This window comes from Rhinopithecus roxellana, chromosome 1, assembly GCF_007565055.1.
Source record: "Rhinopithecus roxellana isolate Shanxi Qingling chromosome 1, ASM756505v1, whole genome shotgun sequence".
NCBI lineage: Eukaryota > Metazoa > Chordata > Mammalia > Primates > Cercopithecidae > Rhinopithecus > Rhinopithecus roxellana.
Genome location: NC_044549.1, coordinates 63156128 through 63173713, shown reverse-complemented (window position 1 = coordinate 63173713; position 17586 = coordinate 63156128). Strand labels below are relative to the sequence as shown.

General features: G+C 40.7%; 1 protein-coding gene across 1 annotated transcript in view; it reads left to right on the top strand.

Moving 5' to 3' along the window:
• The first annotated feature begins 484 nt into the window (after positions 1-484).
• The window catches only part of RYBP (RING1 and YY1 binding protein), a 70459-nt gene continuing 53357 nt past the window's right edge, over positions 485-17586 (top strand). The window contains exons 1-2 of the mRNA XM_030919229.1: positions 485-730; positions 1479-1604. Of these exons, the coding sequence (XP_030775089.1) occupies positions 699-730; positions 1479-1604 (158 nt within the window). The 5' untranslated portion in view covers positions 485-698. The remainder of the gene's footprint in view (positions 731-1478; positions 1605-17586) is intronic.

Here is a 17586-nt window from a genome sequence, read left to right as displayed (position 1 = left end):
TACAAAGCTCCGCGTGGCAGAGGAACAGAAGGGCGCGGGGGAAAGCGGTCCAAAGGAGGACCTTGTCGGCCCCCAGGGCACTGCAAGCCTCGAGGCGCTGCGAGCAGTGAGGCTGTTGAAAGCTCCCGCGGCGCGCGCAAACTGCGTGGAACTACTTCCCCGGGGCGGCTTCGGGGCCGGGGTCCCAGCAACAGCCTCACGGGGCGGCCGTGCGAGGCCCGAAGCCAGTTGCCAGCTCCCGGGCGCGGCCACGTGCGCCCCGCCGGGCTTGCACGCTCCGCCGCGCCGGGCCGCGGGGCCACCGGCAGGCACGCGCGCCCCCAGCGCGCACACACTCCCGGGCACGCACACCGACGGCCCGGCCCACGTCCGCCACGCCCCGCCTTCCCCCGCGCCCCGCCTCCGCCCTCGCGGCGCCGGCCGCCGCCCTCCCATTGGCCGCACGGCGCGTGACGCGCGGCGCCCGGCCCCGCCCCTCGTCAGTCACTCGGCGGAGGCGGCGCTGGCGGGGACTAGTCTCGTCCGGAGACTGGCAGCGGCGGCGGCGGCGGCGGCCGGAGCTCGAGCCCCAGCGGCTGAGGGCGGGCGGGCGGGCGCGGGGGAGGGAGGGGGGCCGGTCCGCGACGACTCCCCGGACGGCGTTTCTCCTCCGAGCGGCGCCGGTTTCGGCTTGGGGGGGGCGGGGGTACAGCCCATCCATGACCATGGGCGACAAGAAGAGCCCGACCAGGTACCTGCTCCGAGCGGAGGGGGCGGAAGGGGAGGGAGGGCTGGGGGCGGGCGGGGGCCGGCGACGACTAGGCCCCGGAGCCACCCGGGGCGGGGGGAGGCGCTGCTAAGATGGAGATCCGGGGGCGGGGGGAGGCGGCGGGCGGTGGCGGCGGCGGCGGCGGCGGGAGGCGGTGTCGCTCCCGCTCGGGCCGGCGGCCGTGCGCGCCGCAGCCATGGCGGCTCCTCCTCAGCCGCCCTCCGCCGCCGCCGCCGCCGCCACTCCTCCCAGACAAAGGGAGATTTAACCAGGTGGGGAGGGAGGGAGGGCGCGAGCTTGGGAGGAGAGAGGGAAGGAGCCGGCCCACTCCCCGCCGCCGGCCTCGGGCTGCCCCTGCGCGCCCCCTCCAGATCCGGCCCGCGGCTCCCCTCCCGGCCCCCCCAGCCCCACGCTCAAGTCCACAAGTCCGCCCGCTTCCTGCGCCCGCCGCGGCCCTTCCCGGGGCGCCGCCGCCACCGCCTGGTGTGCAAGGCTATCCGGCCCGGGCCCGGGGCTTGCAGGGTGCCAGTGGGGGCGCCCCCTTCCCTTCCTCGCTCCCTCTTCCAGTACCCGGAAAGGGTGGGTGGGTGGTCACTCGAGCGAAGTTTCCAGCATTGGATTCCTGCGAAATTACGACGGCTCACCCGCGCCTGTGTTTTGCTGTCTCTCCCCCGTTTTCCTGCTCCCTGCCTCTTCCCTCCCTTTCCCCCCACTCTCCACTCCTCCGAAGGCCAAAAAGACAAGCGAAACCTGCCGCAGACGAGGGGTTTTGGGATTGTAGCGTCTGCACCTTCAGAAACAGTGCTGAAGCCTTTAAATGCAGCATCTGCGATGTGAGGAAAGGCACCTCCACCAGGTACTTGAAGATCTGTGTTACCTTTTGTTAAAGGACTTGGTTTTTTTTTTTTTTTTTTTTTTTTTAAAGTGAGGGAGAGGGTAGTGAGCCTTACTTTCTGCCCTCTTTCCAACTTGCTGATTAAGGCTTTTTTTGCATTTGGGGGTGGGTTGTGTGTGTTTTTGGGTTGAGTGTATTAGGTGTTGGGTGAAAAGCCTTGTGTTCACTAAATGATTTATGGGAGGGAATTTTCCCAGGTTTTCATCTTATTTCAAACAGACACTGAATTTATTTGACACTTGTGTCTATTGGCTTATTGGTATTGGCTGGGGAAGAGAGGAAGCAGTACTATCGCTATGGATTGTAGGACATAGACCTTTTGTATTTTTGCCATGTGTAGAATGGTTTTAATTTGCCTGTCCCGAGTTATTTTTCTCTCGTCTGAGAAATTTAGGGGGGTAGTAAGGCTGGCTGTGCTTTTCCTGTCTTGAGCTGCAAATGTCTGTTACTTTCTTGCACTGGAAAATAAACGTCGGTATTTGATAAAGTAAGTGCATTTTGTGGGAGGCTGAGCTGTCAGTTTTGTTTTGTTTTTTTTTCCTTTGACTAGCTTATGTGGGGTGGTGATGGGGGACGATTTTGTAAAATGGTGAAATGGGCAGTAACTATATGGAAGTTTGTGTTTAAAGCTCTGTTACGATTAAAAGAATGTTGAAAGAATTCCTTTCCATTTTGATGAAGGTCGTAAACTGTATGTGATATTAAAACGAGTTGAACTACTTTAGATTTAACATTCATAAATACTTGGATAAAATGTCAAGACTGATTTAGTAGTCTTCCGGTCATGTCATTTGTGTCTGGAATTTGTGTCATTGGCGTTAGAGTTTGAAGTTAAACTGTTCTTCGTGTCATTTAGTGAACAGGCATTGGCTTGTGTGAGAGGCAGCATGAGTTTTTGGTGAATCCTTTAGAACATTACAGTTGATTGCCAAAAGTCTCATTTTATCAGGTACTTGTTTTTGAATTGGTGACATTCCAGTGTGACTGTGTAGTAGTACTTCACAGTGCCAACTGGATATTGTTCTTTGATTAGATGAATATGTCATGTTAAGATTTCATTGGTTTATTTATACCTGGGATTAAATAAGATTATTGGGCAACCCAAAATAATCTAACTCTGGGATTAGTTGGCCTAATTATTGTTTCTGTGAATTGCACTCTTTGAATAATGAGACCTTTGAATAAAAATACTCAGCTAAAAATATTACCCCATACGTTGTTTTAAGTGCATTTTTGTTGGTGTTTTGTATTACCATGGAATATATCTAAAGTAAAAAACACGCATCAGTAGTTTCATAGATTTTGTTTTGCTGTCTAAAATAGGGAATTCCATCAAATGGCATGAAAGTTTTTAGAAATGTATTTGTTACTTAAAGCAGTAATGATTGTATATTATTTATGAGTAATGTTTTTTACATGTAGAATCCCTCAGAGGCCAAACCTCTTTATTGTGGTTTTGCTTTGAGTGTTACCGTAGATGGTGTTCAAGTAAATGACTAGGAAACTCCTAAGAACTTGAGAACCTTACTGATGAAGAGAAACGTAAACCAAATTCAGAAGTTTATGTCTGATTTATTGCTGGGAATGATTATCTCATAATGAAATGCATTTCGGTTTTTAACATGTATTTTTAAAAACCTTACTCATCAGTTTTTCGGAAGCACATGGAAGGTTTTGACTTTTGAAAACAGTATATATGTTTAAAGTTTTTTCAGAGCCACAGATGACAGTTGAAACTTAGCTTAAAAATACTGAATTATTCACAATGAAAATATTTTAGAGTCTATTCAGGAACAAGGAAAGACATGTACTTTAAGGGTCTTGGAGTACTTTTCTGATGCCATTTAATAGGATTTGAGTACAGATTTAACAGGTATGAGGACTGAAAACTGTGTCCATTCATGACACTCTTAGCTGGCCACAATTTGTTTCAATTTGGTTATTGTCAATATTTTGGTGTTCTAGAGCTATTCAGAAGTCATCATTGGTTGGAATACAAATAACGTTTTGGTTTTCCTACATTATGAACAGGTTTTGTGTGGAGAAGTGAGTTTGACAGGTTTTCATCCTATCCTGTCTCGTGTGTTAACTGTTGGTTAATCTCTTTGTGGTATTGGTTACTGCCATGTTTTTTTCTTGGGCTTCTTGTATTTTTTTTGTACCTCAAAGGTTTGAATATGAACTTGACATTTTCTGTCTTGTGTAGTTTTAATCAGACTTGGTATTGATTGATGGCAGTAGAAAACTTGTGTTTTGAATGCTGGGTAATAGGCAAATATTTGTGCTTTTTAGAATAATTTGTTTCAGGGCACAGAAATTGTGTTTCATTGCTCTGAGCTGGTGTTATGTATTTTAACAATTCTAGCTAGTTGGCTAGCCTGTGGTTATTTGGTAGTTTTTGATCATTCTCGTCACTGTCACCATCATCTACCAGTCAACCAAGGAAACCGCCTATGAGTTAGTGGTAGGCCAGTATGATAGAGAACTATATTTGCCCCTTGAGGGTAGAGTTGATATTGCTGATTTGATCGGGAAAATACTGCCATTCGTCTAAAGAACACCTATTAAATTCGTAGGATATGAAAGATGCTGTTGAAGGGATTGGACAGAGGAGAGGGGAGTGTTAAAAAGTTGATAAACCATGTATGGGAATGACCATAATTCCAATTATAAAGGCTCTACGGAAGGAGGGGTCTGGCTTAGGGAATCAGTTAGAAGGATTCCTTCTCCATTTCTTTTGGACAAGGATAATTAGTTTTTACAAAATCACCTGTCACCTTTTCACTATTACCATGTACATCAGATATTTTTAATTCTGCAGGTGGAAGTGTTAAGGTGATTGAGAATGAAGTCTTTTTTCTTCTTTTTGGAGCAGCAATAGAGCAGAATGAAAGATGAGATGGTCTTAAGGAATCTGTTAAGGGAAGAAGGTGGCCTAGGCTGTGTGGAGGTTCAGGGGCAGCAGGAGAGATCTGTATTTTAGATGTATTGTGAATATGTGTTGGGTTTCTTTGGTTCTTTGATACACTTGTTTTTCTAACTAGACAGTCTACTCTTGATGCCTTTCTGGTTATGTATATCCTTTTTTTGGAGACAGGGTCTTGCTCTGTCATCCAAGCTAGAGTGCAATGGCTTGATCGTGGCTCCCTACAGCCTCAACCTCCCTGACTCAAGCGATTCTTCTACCTGAACCTCCTGAGTAGCTGGGACTACGGGTGTGCACCACCACATGCGGCACATTTTTCTATTTTTTTGGAGACAAGGTTTCGCCCTGTTGCCCAGGCTTGTCTTGAACGCCTGACCTCAAGTGATCCTCCTGCCTTGCAGCTGTGAATGATAATTTACTTATAACACCCATTGTAAGTGTGCAAATCAATGATTTCTAGTCATTTTAAAGAGTTGTGCAGCCATCCCCACAACCCAGTTTTAGAACAGTTCCATCATGTCCAATGGTTTCCTCATATCCATTCTATAAGTCTTTAACACAACAGAATGGTGACATCATGGGTAACAGGTGTTGTTTCCCTACCATGCTGATGTACTCTGAGCCTTTCAAGGTAGAAAATAAAAGAGTGTATGTTAGAATGTGTGTGGAAGGTGGTAAGTGGCTGGGGGAGAAACACTATCCGTTTCTGAAGTGTGCTAAAGTAGTATTTCCCATCCTGCTTTTCCAGTCTCAAGAAAGAGGATACCAGCTTCCAAAAGTAGGAAAAAAGCTGCAAATGAATGAATGTACCCAACTGTGTTTTTGTTTTGTTTTTTTTCTTTGTATTTTCCACCTTCCTACAGTTCCAGCTGATGTTTTTTTGTTGTTGTGTTTTTTTTTTTGTTTTTTTTTTTTGTTTTTGTGGAGAACGGGGTCTTGCTGTGTTGCTCAGGTTGGTCTTGAATTCCTGGCCTCAAGGGATCTTCGTCCTTTGGCCTCGCAAAGTGCTGGGATTTGCCCAGCCCCTAACTGTTGTTTTGTTAAGTAGTATTTCTCAAGATTGGGCAGAGTAGCTTCTTAGACTTGGTGATGTAATTTTACTTTTGTGGTCTTGTTATTTCTCTGCATTCAATGTTACCTTAATTGTAAAATAAAAATTACCAAGACATTGCTGAATATAGTTGTTGATTAGTGTTCCCTTGATAGTAGTCCTGCATTTTTACTTTCAGCTACTGCTTAATCACAGTCACTTGCAAAATTGGAAAATTTTTCTTTTGGCTAATTACTGTAGGTTTAGAACTTTCTGGTCTTCAACTCCAGAAATGTATCACTGTATTGAGATCATGTTTTATTTCATCCCTGTTTATTTGAATACTGCCCCTCTGAAAAGTTGACTGTTTTTGGAGCTTTTGTAGACAAGTATGAGTGAGAAAATTAGGTGTAGAATAAAATTGTGTAGAAATAATTATCTTTGGAAAAAGTTGGTATTCAGGTTATTGAATTGGAAGTGTTGAAGAAGCAGTTGTTTTATATGTAATGTTTCCCTTTAAGTATTTGAGAACTTACCAGTTTTTCACAGTTGTAACTTTGGACTGTCCATCCCCTCCTTAAATTGAGATACCCTGCAACCCAAAATCTCTTGAACAGTCATGAAGTACTTTAGAAGTTTTATGGAAAAACATGACATAGCTATGATCTTTGCTGGAAGCTTCAAAAAGGCATCATCTTGTGATACTTTTTAGGTAGAAAAACTCCCAGAATAAGATAAGGTACCTGCACTGGGCAAAGCCAAGCCTCTTACTCATGTTTCCTGGTAATCCACAGCAGTGGTTTTGCTCCTTTCGTCATACTGTTTTTGTTGTAGTGTTTGTCTTTCATAAAAATTCTCCATAAAAAATACATAAAAATTAACTGTCTTCCAAATCAAACTTTATCAAACCTTTTAAGCTGAAAGCTGATACAATTTTAAGATCATTCTTACCCAGGAACAGAGTAATAATTTATTTTGTGTTTACTGTTGCATTGGACTTACTGATTTATTGGTATGACTTGATGTTATGTGTACTTGGTGACCTTAAAGTAAATTACCTGAGTAGTTGTGGTCATTTGACAAGTTTTTATTGAGCACACAGCCATTTGCACTCTTGGTGTATAGTGGTGTAAAGACAGACCAGGTCCCTGTTCTTATGGAGCTTAAAATACTATGGACAGGAAGAGAAAATAAACAAATGAACAGAAAAATAACAATTTCAGCTAGCGACAAGTGCTATGAAGAATTTAGAGCAGGATAAGGAACTACACAGAGTGATGAGAACTGGGTGGAGTGACTGCTTTATAGACAGTGTTGAGATAATGCATTTAATTTTTTAGGAAAAAGTAAGGCTACTTCCTTTTGGAGCCAGGGATAATTCTTAAGTAGGTTTACCTGTGCCATTTAGCTCATTTGGTTGGGGGGACGGACAGCTTTTAGATTTGGAGCCCTTGTGCATAGGCTACTAAACTTGTAAACTTAGTTGCATGTTGTAGACTAAGCCCAGGCCAGCTAATTTACTAGTATTTTTATTAGTCATTAAGGTGGAAGATTATGAATGGATTCACTTATATATTATTTATTCATGTGGCATATATTTGTTGTGTATTTCAGTAAGTGCTGAAGAAATTCTAAGATTAAGAAAAACTTTCTCAAGTAGCTGTAGTTTGCCAAAATAGTTATTAGAACTAATTCAGTTCATTAGTACTTTCAGTAAATAGTAGGTCTGTCGTGTCCTAAATGACTTGAGCTAATACATTCTACAGTCTTTCTGGCCCTTATTTTCTCCTTTGCCTCATTGCCCATGCTTTTTCTCTTTGTGGCATCTTTTGTGTTACTTTTCATAACTAGTACTCCCACTTCCCTTTTTACCTATAGATACAAACTTTTTCTACTGTAGCATACATAGAAGTGCTCAAGTAAGTATAAGGATTTGATAAACTTTTGCAAAATGAGCACACCTTTGCAACTAGCACCCAGATAGATTTTTTTTTTTTTTTTTTTTTGGGAGACAGGTTTCTGGCTCTGTTTCCCAGGCTAGAGTGCAGTGGTGTGATCACAGCTCACTGTAGCCCCAACTTTGGGGCCCAGGTGATCCTCTCACCTCAACCTTCTGAGTAGTTGGGACCATAGACATGTGCCACCATGCCTGGCACATTTTTAAAAGCTTTTTTTTTTTTTTTTTTTTTTATGAGACGGGGTCTCCCTGTGTTGCCTAGGCTAGTCTCGAATTTCTGGGCTCAAGCGATCCTCCTGCCTCAGCCTCCCAGAGAGGAGTTATTATAGGCATGAGCCACTGTGCTGGCTTGCACCTAGATTCTTAATCAGATTCTTAAAGAGAACCTTACTAGAGTATTACTGGAAGCCCCTTGTACACTGTCCCCTGTGGGCCACCTCCCCCACCCCCATCCTGTCTTTTAATACTAGAGATCAGTTGTGCTTGTTTTTGAACTTTCTGCGAGTGGAGTATACTATGAAGTATACTGTATGTACCACTGTGTATATATGTATATACAATATACCCCACAGTGAGTGAAACAAGCCAGACTCAGAAGTGTATATACTGTATGTACCACTTTGCTTAGTAGTCACAGTGTATGCACTGTGGTCCATACATATACTTCTGAATCTGGCTTATTTTACTCGTGGTTAGGTGTGCAGGATTCATCCATGTTGTTGTGTGCAGTTCTTATTTATTTTACCAGTGCTGTTCTATCCTAAGAATATCTTAGGCATTCAGCTCTGCGTGCAGACCCTTCCTTACACGTTCTAGAGGGAGGACCTGTCTTCACCCTGTGTTTATTACCCACATACTTGAACAGCTGTCTCCTCCAGGCATCATTATGCAAAAGGAATGAAACCCGGTGTGTACAACTTTCTAGAGGACGTAAAAGGAGTCAGCTTTTGCCTCTCATCAGTAGTATTGTTTATCAGTCATTTCTCTTTCGAGGCATTGGTTGAATAAATGGGAAAATTCCTGCTTTCAAGGAACTTAGCAGACCTGTTGACAGATAAGACTATAAGAGGAAAGCCAATGAAGCACCCAGTGATGTGAACGCTATGGTGGGCATGGAATGAGCAGGTACATAATAGAGACTGCAAGTGCTTTTTAGAAGTTAGAGATTCATTCTCTGGGGCTTCATCAGGAAAATCCTCACTGAATCTGGGATCTAAACTGCACTGAATCTGGGATCTAAACTGGGCCTTATGATTCTTGGATGTAGAGTTTGTTGTATAGGTTGATACAAGTTACTTATTAATAGTTGTTTGCCCACGTCCCTATTCACTATCTTCAGGTGACAACATCCACATCTTCCCACATCTCCCCAGGAGCTGGTGATTCCCAGATGCTATTCGTTAACTAGCGTCACCACTCCCATGCACACGAACACAGTACAAACAAATCCAGCTGCTTCCTGGCATCTCTACTTGAACAACTTAAAGGCAATTCAGATCCCACAGGGTGAAAAGCTGAATTCATCTGTCAGAGTGTTTTCTAAAATCTCAAATTGATTATGTCCCATTCCTGCTTAAAATGATCTCCTGATTCTCACTGCCTTTTGGATAAAATCCAATCCTGAGTATCATAAGGGGCTTGTGATTTGGTCCTTCTCTGTGTTGTTCTTTAGAATTTCTGGAAGCAGCCTATCATCACTCCATCTGCCCTCCATAGACAGCGTTTGTGTGTGTTATGCCACACTGGTTGGTGTTTTCCAATAGTGGACCATGATATCTCACTTCCTTACCTTACCTTCATATACTTTTCCTCTGTGTCTTCTTCTGAAATGCTTCTTCGTTTTGTCCAGGCCGACTCCTGTTGGTCCTTCCATGTGTCTCAGGAAGCCTTTCCATTCCCCTCCAGTCATTCATACCTCTGTCATAACACATAGACTGTATTTTTTATTTGATTTCCAATCTGCCTCTTTTAGGTTGTCACCTTTTTTGAGAGCAAGACCTTTTTGTTTCATAGCTTTAGTTTGCTGTGTCTGTTGTTTTTTTCAAAGTCTTGGGACTTTCATCTTGTGTTTTGAAAGTTACTGGATTAGGGGAAAGTTGTCTTTATGAAATGTGCCCTTAAAACTAGTTTTCCTGTTATAGTTCCCACCCCCCATACCCCCCAAAAAAACAAGTACTAGAAGTTAAACACAGAACTATAGTCTTGGAGGCTGTAGGCAATTCATTTAAAGTACTTCTGGAGTGGTTTTGAGCTTCAGAGCATTGACACACTTCCCTAAATAACTGTGACAATTCTATTTGCTGTTGCCTATCAATGATTTCAGTGGCCAGTAGTCATATTGGAAAGTCTGATAATAAAGCGGGGGATCAGTCATGTGGTACCAAACCAGTTGTGGGGAATAAAAAATAAGATGTGATAAGCAGCTACATTCCCGTATGTAAACTGGCATCTACGGCATTTTAAAAATGGTGGCAAAACCATTTTGAGTATTGTTGGAAATGTTACGTTGTCTGTTCTGCCATGTTAATATACCTATAAGTTGATAGTTGCATCTTGTACCCTTGGTAGTCATACTTTGTACGTTGTGTATGCCACTATTCTGTTGAGTAATTTGGATTAATTAGTTTGGTTAGCTTGAAGTCTTGACTCATTCACTTCACTCATTTATTTAGCTGTATTTTCAGTTCCATGCAGTGAGTGACACAGACTATGGTGCCAAAAAGGAATTCTCAGTAAGGGCAATGCACGTAAATTACTGTGTTACTCAGAAATCATGAATAGTTGAAATCACAAGGTAAATGGTGAAAATTTTGTTTTTAAATAGGATTAGATACGACTTTCTCCCCTCCTTTCTTCCCTCTGTCAATTTAGAAAATCTACTTAAATTATCCTGTGGTTGGGAAAAGAAACTAGTGGAAGGAATATGTTAAAAAAGCATCTTTATTAAAATGTATTCAAAATATTTTTCTCTACAATTCAAGAGCATTAGCAAATACAACCTAGGATGAAACTTTAATAGCCTTTGAGAGGGACGGGAAATGAAATTAAGGGTGCCAGTATCATCGGTGTATTGGGTCTCATAATACATACAATGCATGGTAGTTAGTCATTGGGAGAAAACAAACCCGGTGACTGGTTTTTAAGAACAAATCAGATTTCTTGTGTATCTATGTGGTTTAACTGTTCTTGTCCTTCTTTTACAAAGAACCTTAAACCTTAAACAGGTTTAATATCATAAGTGCTACAAAAATAGTCAAGATTGTAATAATTAGGAATCTCGCTCAAACTACCTTAGGTCAAAAAAGCCAAAAATGTACTGGCCCACGTAGCCAATGAGAGAAGGTTGATGTTTGAACTCAGGGAAACGGGAAGAACTACAAGAATCAGGATTCCTGTCACTTGACTAGTCCCTAGATTAAAACAGAAAAACAAATAAACAAAGCTCACCCATCATCCTGCTATTCAGAATTATTTATTGAGCAGTTTGTTCATTGGACCTCACATACTTGAGTAACTACGGTTTTCCAGGTACTTTGCTTTAATAATGATATTTCATTGAATTTTCAAAATGATGATTCCCTGTGGGAGTGGGAGAATTATGCTATGTGTTATATGAAACAAATTGAGTTTGATTTTTAAAGGCATGTATTCAGGCTTGTTGGTTGATAGAGTTCATTTTGGTTTCTTCTAAGGGAAAAGTTTTAGGAACACTTAATGGTTTTAGAATTCTATTTGTAGAAAATAAAGATAAAATCTAGATTTCTTTCAGGATTATTTTCATTTTGGGAAGAACCAAAACATTGGATTCTTATAGTATAGTTAACTTTGCCCAAATCTTCCATTAAAGAATAATTATGTATACTAGGGAACTCAGACTTAATATTTTTGTTCTAAATTTGTTTAGAGTGCTGGTTCTCAAACTTTAGCATGTTATCAGAACCACTTGGAAGCCTTCTTCAACACATTGCTGGGTCCCATTCCCAGAGGTTCAAAAAATTAGATGTTGGGTTTTTTTTTTTTTTTTTTTTTTTTTTTTTTTTGAGACAGAGTCTCGCTCTGTCGCCCAGACTGGAGTGCAGTGGGGTGATTTTGGCTCACTGCAACCTCCGCCTTCTGGTTCAAGGGATTCTCCTGCCTCAGTTTCCCGAGTAGCTGGGACCACCGGCACCTGCCACCGCACCTGGCTACTTTTTTTGTGTTTTTAGTAGAGACTGGGTTTCACCTTGTTAGCCAGGATGGTCTTGATCTCCTGACCTCGTGCTCCGCCGCCCACCTCGTCCTCCCAAAGTGCTGGAATTACAGGTGTGAGCTCCCACAACCTGCCGATGTTGGCATTTTCAAAGTAAACTTAAGTGGTCAGCATTTATAGGAACCATGTTTTTGGCATTTGAGGTGATTCCTTAATTGATGAAAACATTGTGCAAAGTGTAGGCGTGTTTATAAATTAGGGAACCATATCAATTAAACTCGTATCTTTTTGCATTCTAAAATCATCTATCTTGCATTATTAGCATTTAGGATTGGATTTCAGATATGTTTTAAAAAAATCTCATTTCTGGCTGGAATGTGGTGGCTCATGCCTGTTATTCCAGCACTTTGGGAACCTGAAGCAGGAGGCTTGCTCACAGTCAGGAGTTTGAGACCAGCCTGGGCAACAAAGTGAGAACCTGTCTTTACAAAAATAAAATTAGCTGGGCATGGTGGTGCACACCTGTAATTCCAGCTACTTGGGAAACTGAGTCAGGAGGATCCCTTGATCTCAGGAGTCCGAGGCTACAGTCATCTGTGATTGTGCTCCTACACTCTAGCCTGGATGGCAGAGCAAGACCTGGTCTATTGTATTGCACAGTAGAGAGATGGAACCAGGTCTTATAATCAGTAAACAATATTCCAGTAAAAAGCCTGCAAAGAATGCAAATAAGTAATAAAAGAACTACAAATTAAGCCAGTAAATATGAAAAATGTATAGCCTTCCCATTACTCAATGAAATACAAAATAAGATAACCTTTTTTTTTTTGGCAAATCAAGTTTTAAAGATTAAAAAAAAAAACCTTTAGTGAGACTGAGAGATAGGCATTCTCATAGACTCTTTGCGAGTATGGGAGTTGATTTACATTTTCTGGATGCCAGTATGGCAGTTGGTATCAAATGCCTTTAAAATACTTGTACCCTGTGATCTGGCAATATAACTTCTAGGAATTTGTTTGACCTGCACATAAAAATTTCTGTTAGGAATTACATCATTATTATAACAAAAAATTGAAAATGACCTAAATAGGGATCATTAGGGAATTGCCAAAATTATGGAACCACCATGATGGAATATTTTGCAGCCATTAAAAATGTTTTGTAGGTTTTCGTGCCTGTCTTTTTTTTTCAGATCTGCCACACACTGCTGGCAAGAATGTAAAATGGTACATTCCACTTTGGAAAATAGTTTGGCAGTTTCTTACAAAATGAAACATATACTTACCATATGACCTAGCAGTTGCCTCCTGAACATTTATCCCAGAGAAATGAAAACTAATGTTAACAAAAAACCTGCCCACAGCTTTGTTTGTAATAGCCCAAAACTAGAAAAAACGCACATGTTCTTCAGTAGGTGAATGGTACCTTCATACCGTGGAATACTATTCAGCAACAAAAAGGAACAAACTATGGATACATAGAATAACTTGGGTGGACTCCTGGGACTTTATGCTAAGTGAAAAAAGCCAATCTTAAAAGGTCTCATACTATAGGACGCCATTAACATTCTTGAAATGACAGAATTATAGAGATAAGAGAACACATTCGTGGTTGCCAGGAGTTAGGACTAGTGGCGGGAGGGAGGGAGATGGATATAACTGTAAAAGGGCAGCAAGAGGAAGATCTTTGTGGTGATGAAGTAGGTCTGTATCTTGATTGTGGTGGTAGTTACATGAATCTAAAAGGTGATAAAGTGGACATGCATAACTACCCGTGTCAATTTCCTGGTTTTTTAACATTGTGCTATCATCAAGAAGGTGCACATGTTGGGAAACTGGGTGGAGATTACATGGGACCTCTGTGTACTATTTTTGCAACTTCCTGTGAATTTGTAATTATTTTCAAAATGGCTAAAAATGTTGAGAATATGTGATGATAAAGGAAAAGGTTTATAATCAGTAAAAGTTACAAAATGATAAAATTATATGAAACAAATATTTCATACCGTTCATCCTAATACATATGCCTGGAAGGAATGACATAAAAACCTTAACTCTGAGATGATGGATTCATTTTTGTATTTCTGTAGTGTGTGTGTGGATGAGTCTGCATCACTTTTATAGTTGGAAGAAAGCAATTTTCCTAATAGGAAATTTTTAGAATTAATCTGGAATATTTAAGTGACAATGTGTTTTTACATTAAGGGATTAAAATTTTTATTGGGCACACTACTAACTTAGTATTAAAACAGCTGTTAAGATTGGAAAGTATCTGAATGTATTCTTTAAAATGTATTTGTAAATTTAAAATTATTTTGTACTCTTCATATGTATTGTAAGACATTTTATGTGATGTTCTAAATCAGTGCTATCCAAAATACATTGTAAGCCACATGTAATTTTAAACTTTCTAGTAGTCACAGGAAGAAGGTAAATTAAGCAAGTGAAATTAAGAATACGTTTTATCAAACCAATTATATCCAGAGTGTTATTTTAACATGTAATCGGTATAAAATTACAGTGAGATAGTTTACATTCTTTTTTTCAAACAAAGTTTTAAAAATCTGGTGTACATTTTAGGTTTACAGCAAAGTTTAGTTTAGACCACATTTCAAGTGCTCAGCCACCTGTGGCTAGTGGGTACCATATTGAAAAAGAGGATGAGTAGTTGGGAATGTGGGCTTTGATGTCAGACTCAAGTTTGAGTAACAGCAGCTCTGCCATTTGCTCACCTTGTGACCTTGGGTATGTTACATGAACCTGTGCTTTCATTTTTCATTAATAAGATAGGGATAATACCATAGTGATATTGTAAGGATTAAATGAGTCAATGTAGGTAGCATGCTTGGCGCAGGACTGGGCACAGAATATGTACTATAAGTAGTATATGTTATACAGTGGTAATTTTTAAAATTCCTATATATTGTGTACTGAATTGAATGAGTAACCGTTCTAAAAGTGTGACTGATTTCTTAACAGTAGTAGTGAGTAAATATATAACCAGTTCATGAAATAATCCTTACTTTTTACAATTAAAGTTTTGGGTCCTTTTAAGTTATGACTGATCGAATGGACAAATGTTTAGTACTCATGTGCAAAATTTGGTACCAGCCACTTGAACATTTAGAAGGTAGGTCTTAAGATGGTATCCTCAGATAGTGTATATTTACGTAAGTACTTTACATTTTGCATGCCACTTTTGTGTCTTTTTTTTTCAATGTAATATTCAAAGCAGTCCTGAGAGAGAGTTGTTACTCTGACTTTCACAGTTGAAGAAGTTGAGTTTCAGAAAAGTAACTTACTTGATGTCATACCCAGTTAGTAGAATAGAAGACAGGTGATTTAATTAAATGGACAATTTAATATGATATTTAAAGTGTTTCAGCTACACTCCTCTGATTCTTTCCCTTCCAACTTTGCCATCGTTTCCAGGAACATTTGAATTAGAGGAGGACAATATGATGTCGCTTAAGGAGTTACCTTGCTCCAAATTATCCTGAGGTTATTAACCTATTCAGATAATCTATAATGTAAAAAGTTAACGTAAGCCTGCATAGATTAGATGATTTATTTTGCTCGTTGCAGTGTTTCTCTTTGTAAAGTTGAGTATTATTCATCCTGTCTTTTGGATACATATACCTATAAAAACGGGCCAAGAATATGCGTTCTGTGCTGACTGCCTTAAAGTTGGATTCTTTGAAGTGTGGTTTGTCGCTTCACTTATTCAGAAAATTATACAATTCTTTTAAGGTACTGCGTGCCACCATTAAAATCGCTAGTGAAAGGCAGTAAGTTTGTGAGTGATTGACTTTCCCAGGGCAGGGGTGCAGTGGAAGGCACTTGTTACCTGGGCAGAGTTAGATGGAGCTATTTCATTAGGCATTCAGGCTCTGTGTTCTAATATGTAGATTTTGTTTGCACTGTATGCGTTGCTGGCTTTATTTCCAGTTTCTTCTCCAGTTAAAATATGGAGGAAGTCACAGGACATCCAGTTTGTTCTTGGGTACTATGGGACAAAATATATGACAGTAAACTATCAACTCTTCTTGGCAAGTACTTTCGGTATGGACCACTGAAGCAAATTTGTAAGAAGGGAATTATATTTTGGTGCTTAGGATGGGAGTGATGATAGTTTCAAAGATTTCTATTTCTATTTTGGAAGAGGGATCTCAATGCCTAGGATTTCTGAAAAATTTCACTGTACACAGTTTCTGCTCCTGCAATTATGTTATAAATGCTTTAATTATAAGACACAACTTTATGTATGTAAAGATGTGTATGCTAGGTTGAGATTTAAAACCGTGGGTTGCAATTAAAATAAAAGATTCCCTGAAATTCATGGAACTGGACGATGTCTTTCTTTTCCTTCTTTATGTTTTTTAAAGACAGAGTCTCGCTCTGTTGCCCAGGCTGGAGTGCAGGAGCATGCTTATAGGCCACTGTAGCTTGAACTTCTGGGCTTAAGCAGTCTTCCCACTTCAGTGTCCCAAGTAGCTAGGACTACAGGTTTGTGCCACCAGGCACAATTTAATTTGGTTAATTATTTTTTTTTTGTAAAGATGAAGTCTTGCTATGTTGTACAGGCTGGTCTTGAACTCCTGGCCTCAAGTGATCCTGCTGTCTTGACCTCCCAAAGTGTTGGGATTACAGGCATGAGCCACCGAGCCTGGCCAGAACTAGAGGATGTCTTTGTCCTTTCCAGTTCTAAAATACTGTGCTATGTCAGTTTGAGCAATTTATCATAGTAAGATGACTCTTAAAATTTTGCAGTACCAAATTACTTGTCTGAAAATATATAGAGAAAATAATTTGTCATTTACTCTCCCACAGTGTGTTGTATAAATATTCATGCATTTGGGGATGACTTCTTTTTCTTTTTCTTTCTTTTTTTTTTTTTTTGATGGAGTCTCGCTCTGTTGCCCAAGCTGGAGTGTAGTGGTGTGAGAGTAGCTGGGACTACAGGCATCTGCCACCACGCCCAGCTGATTTTTTTATTTTTAGTAGAGATGGGGTTTTGCCATGTTGGCAGGCTGGTCTCAAACTTCTGACCTCAGGTGATCCACCTACCTCTGCCTCCCAAAGTGTTGGGATTATAGGCATGAGCCTGCGTGCCTGGCTGCATTTTGTGACTTCTGAAGAGGAAAGCTTTATCTTAAAAATTTTTGGTAGTGTTGTTTATGTGTAGCTGAATGGTTTTATTTAAGTTATAATTAAGGTTTTAATTTTGAAATCTTCATTCAGGGGTTAAGAAATCCTTGCGCCATTCTATTAAACTCAATGCAGACTGACGAAAGACCAGATTCAGTGAATCTCCTTTTCAGAATCTCTGAGATGAGGGCTTCAGGACAGAACACCTGGTGTGGAAGGCTAGTGTTTTCAAGTATAAACAGGTGTACTGCAGCCCTAAGGCTCTTCTTACTTAGACCTTGGTTATATTAATTAAAAGAATGACACTGATAGATCTTTTTTTTTTGAAAAGTGTTTTTATTACTGAAATTGTTAATGCTGGATCATGCCCCACAGCAAAGCTGTTCTAATAGAACAGGGTGTACATTGGCTGTTTTTCCTGCTTAACATTTATTGATAACCATTCCTAGTATTCAGTCTGATACCAAGTTCTGCTGACTTTGTCTAGTATCCCTGCTGCGATTACCTTAATTTAGGTTCTCATTATATTTCATTTTTTATTTCAATTGTTAATTTCAAGCCTGTACTGCCCAGACCTGTACCATTGCACTAGCCTTGAAGCTGTTCTGCCAAGTCTAGTCTGTTGTGCTGCCTAGAGATATCTCTAGAAAGCACATAGATCATGTAGTGTGCTTAAAAAACCTTGGATACTGCC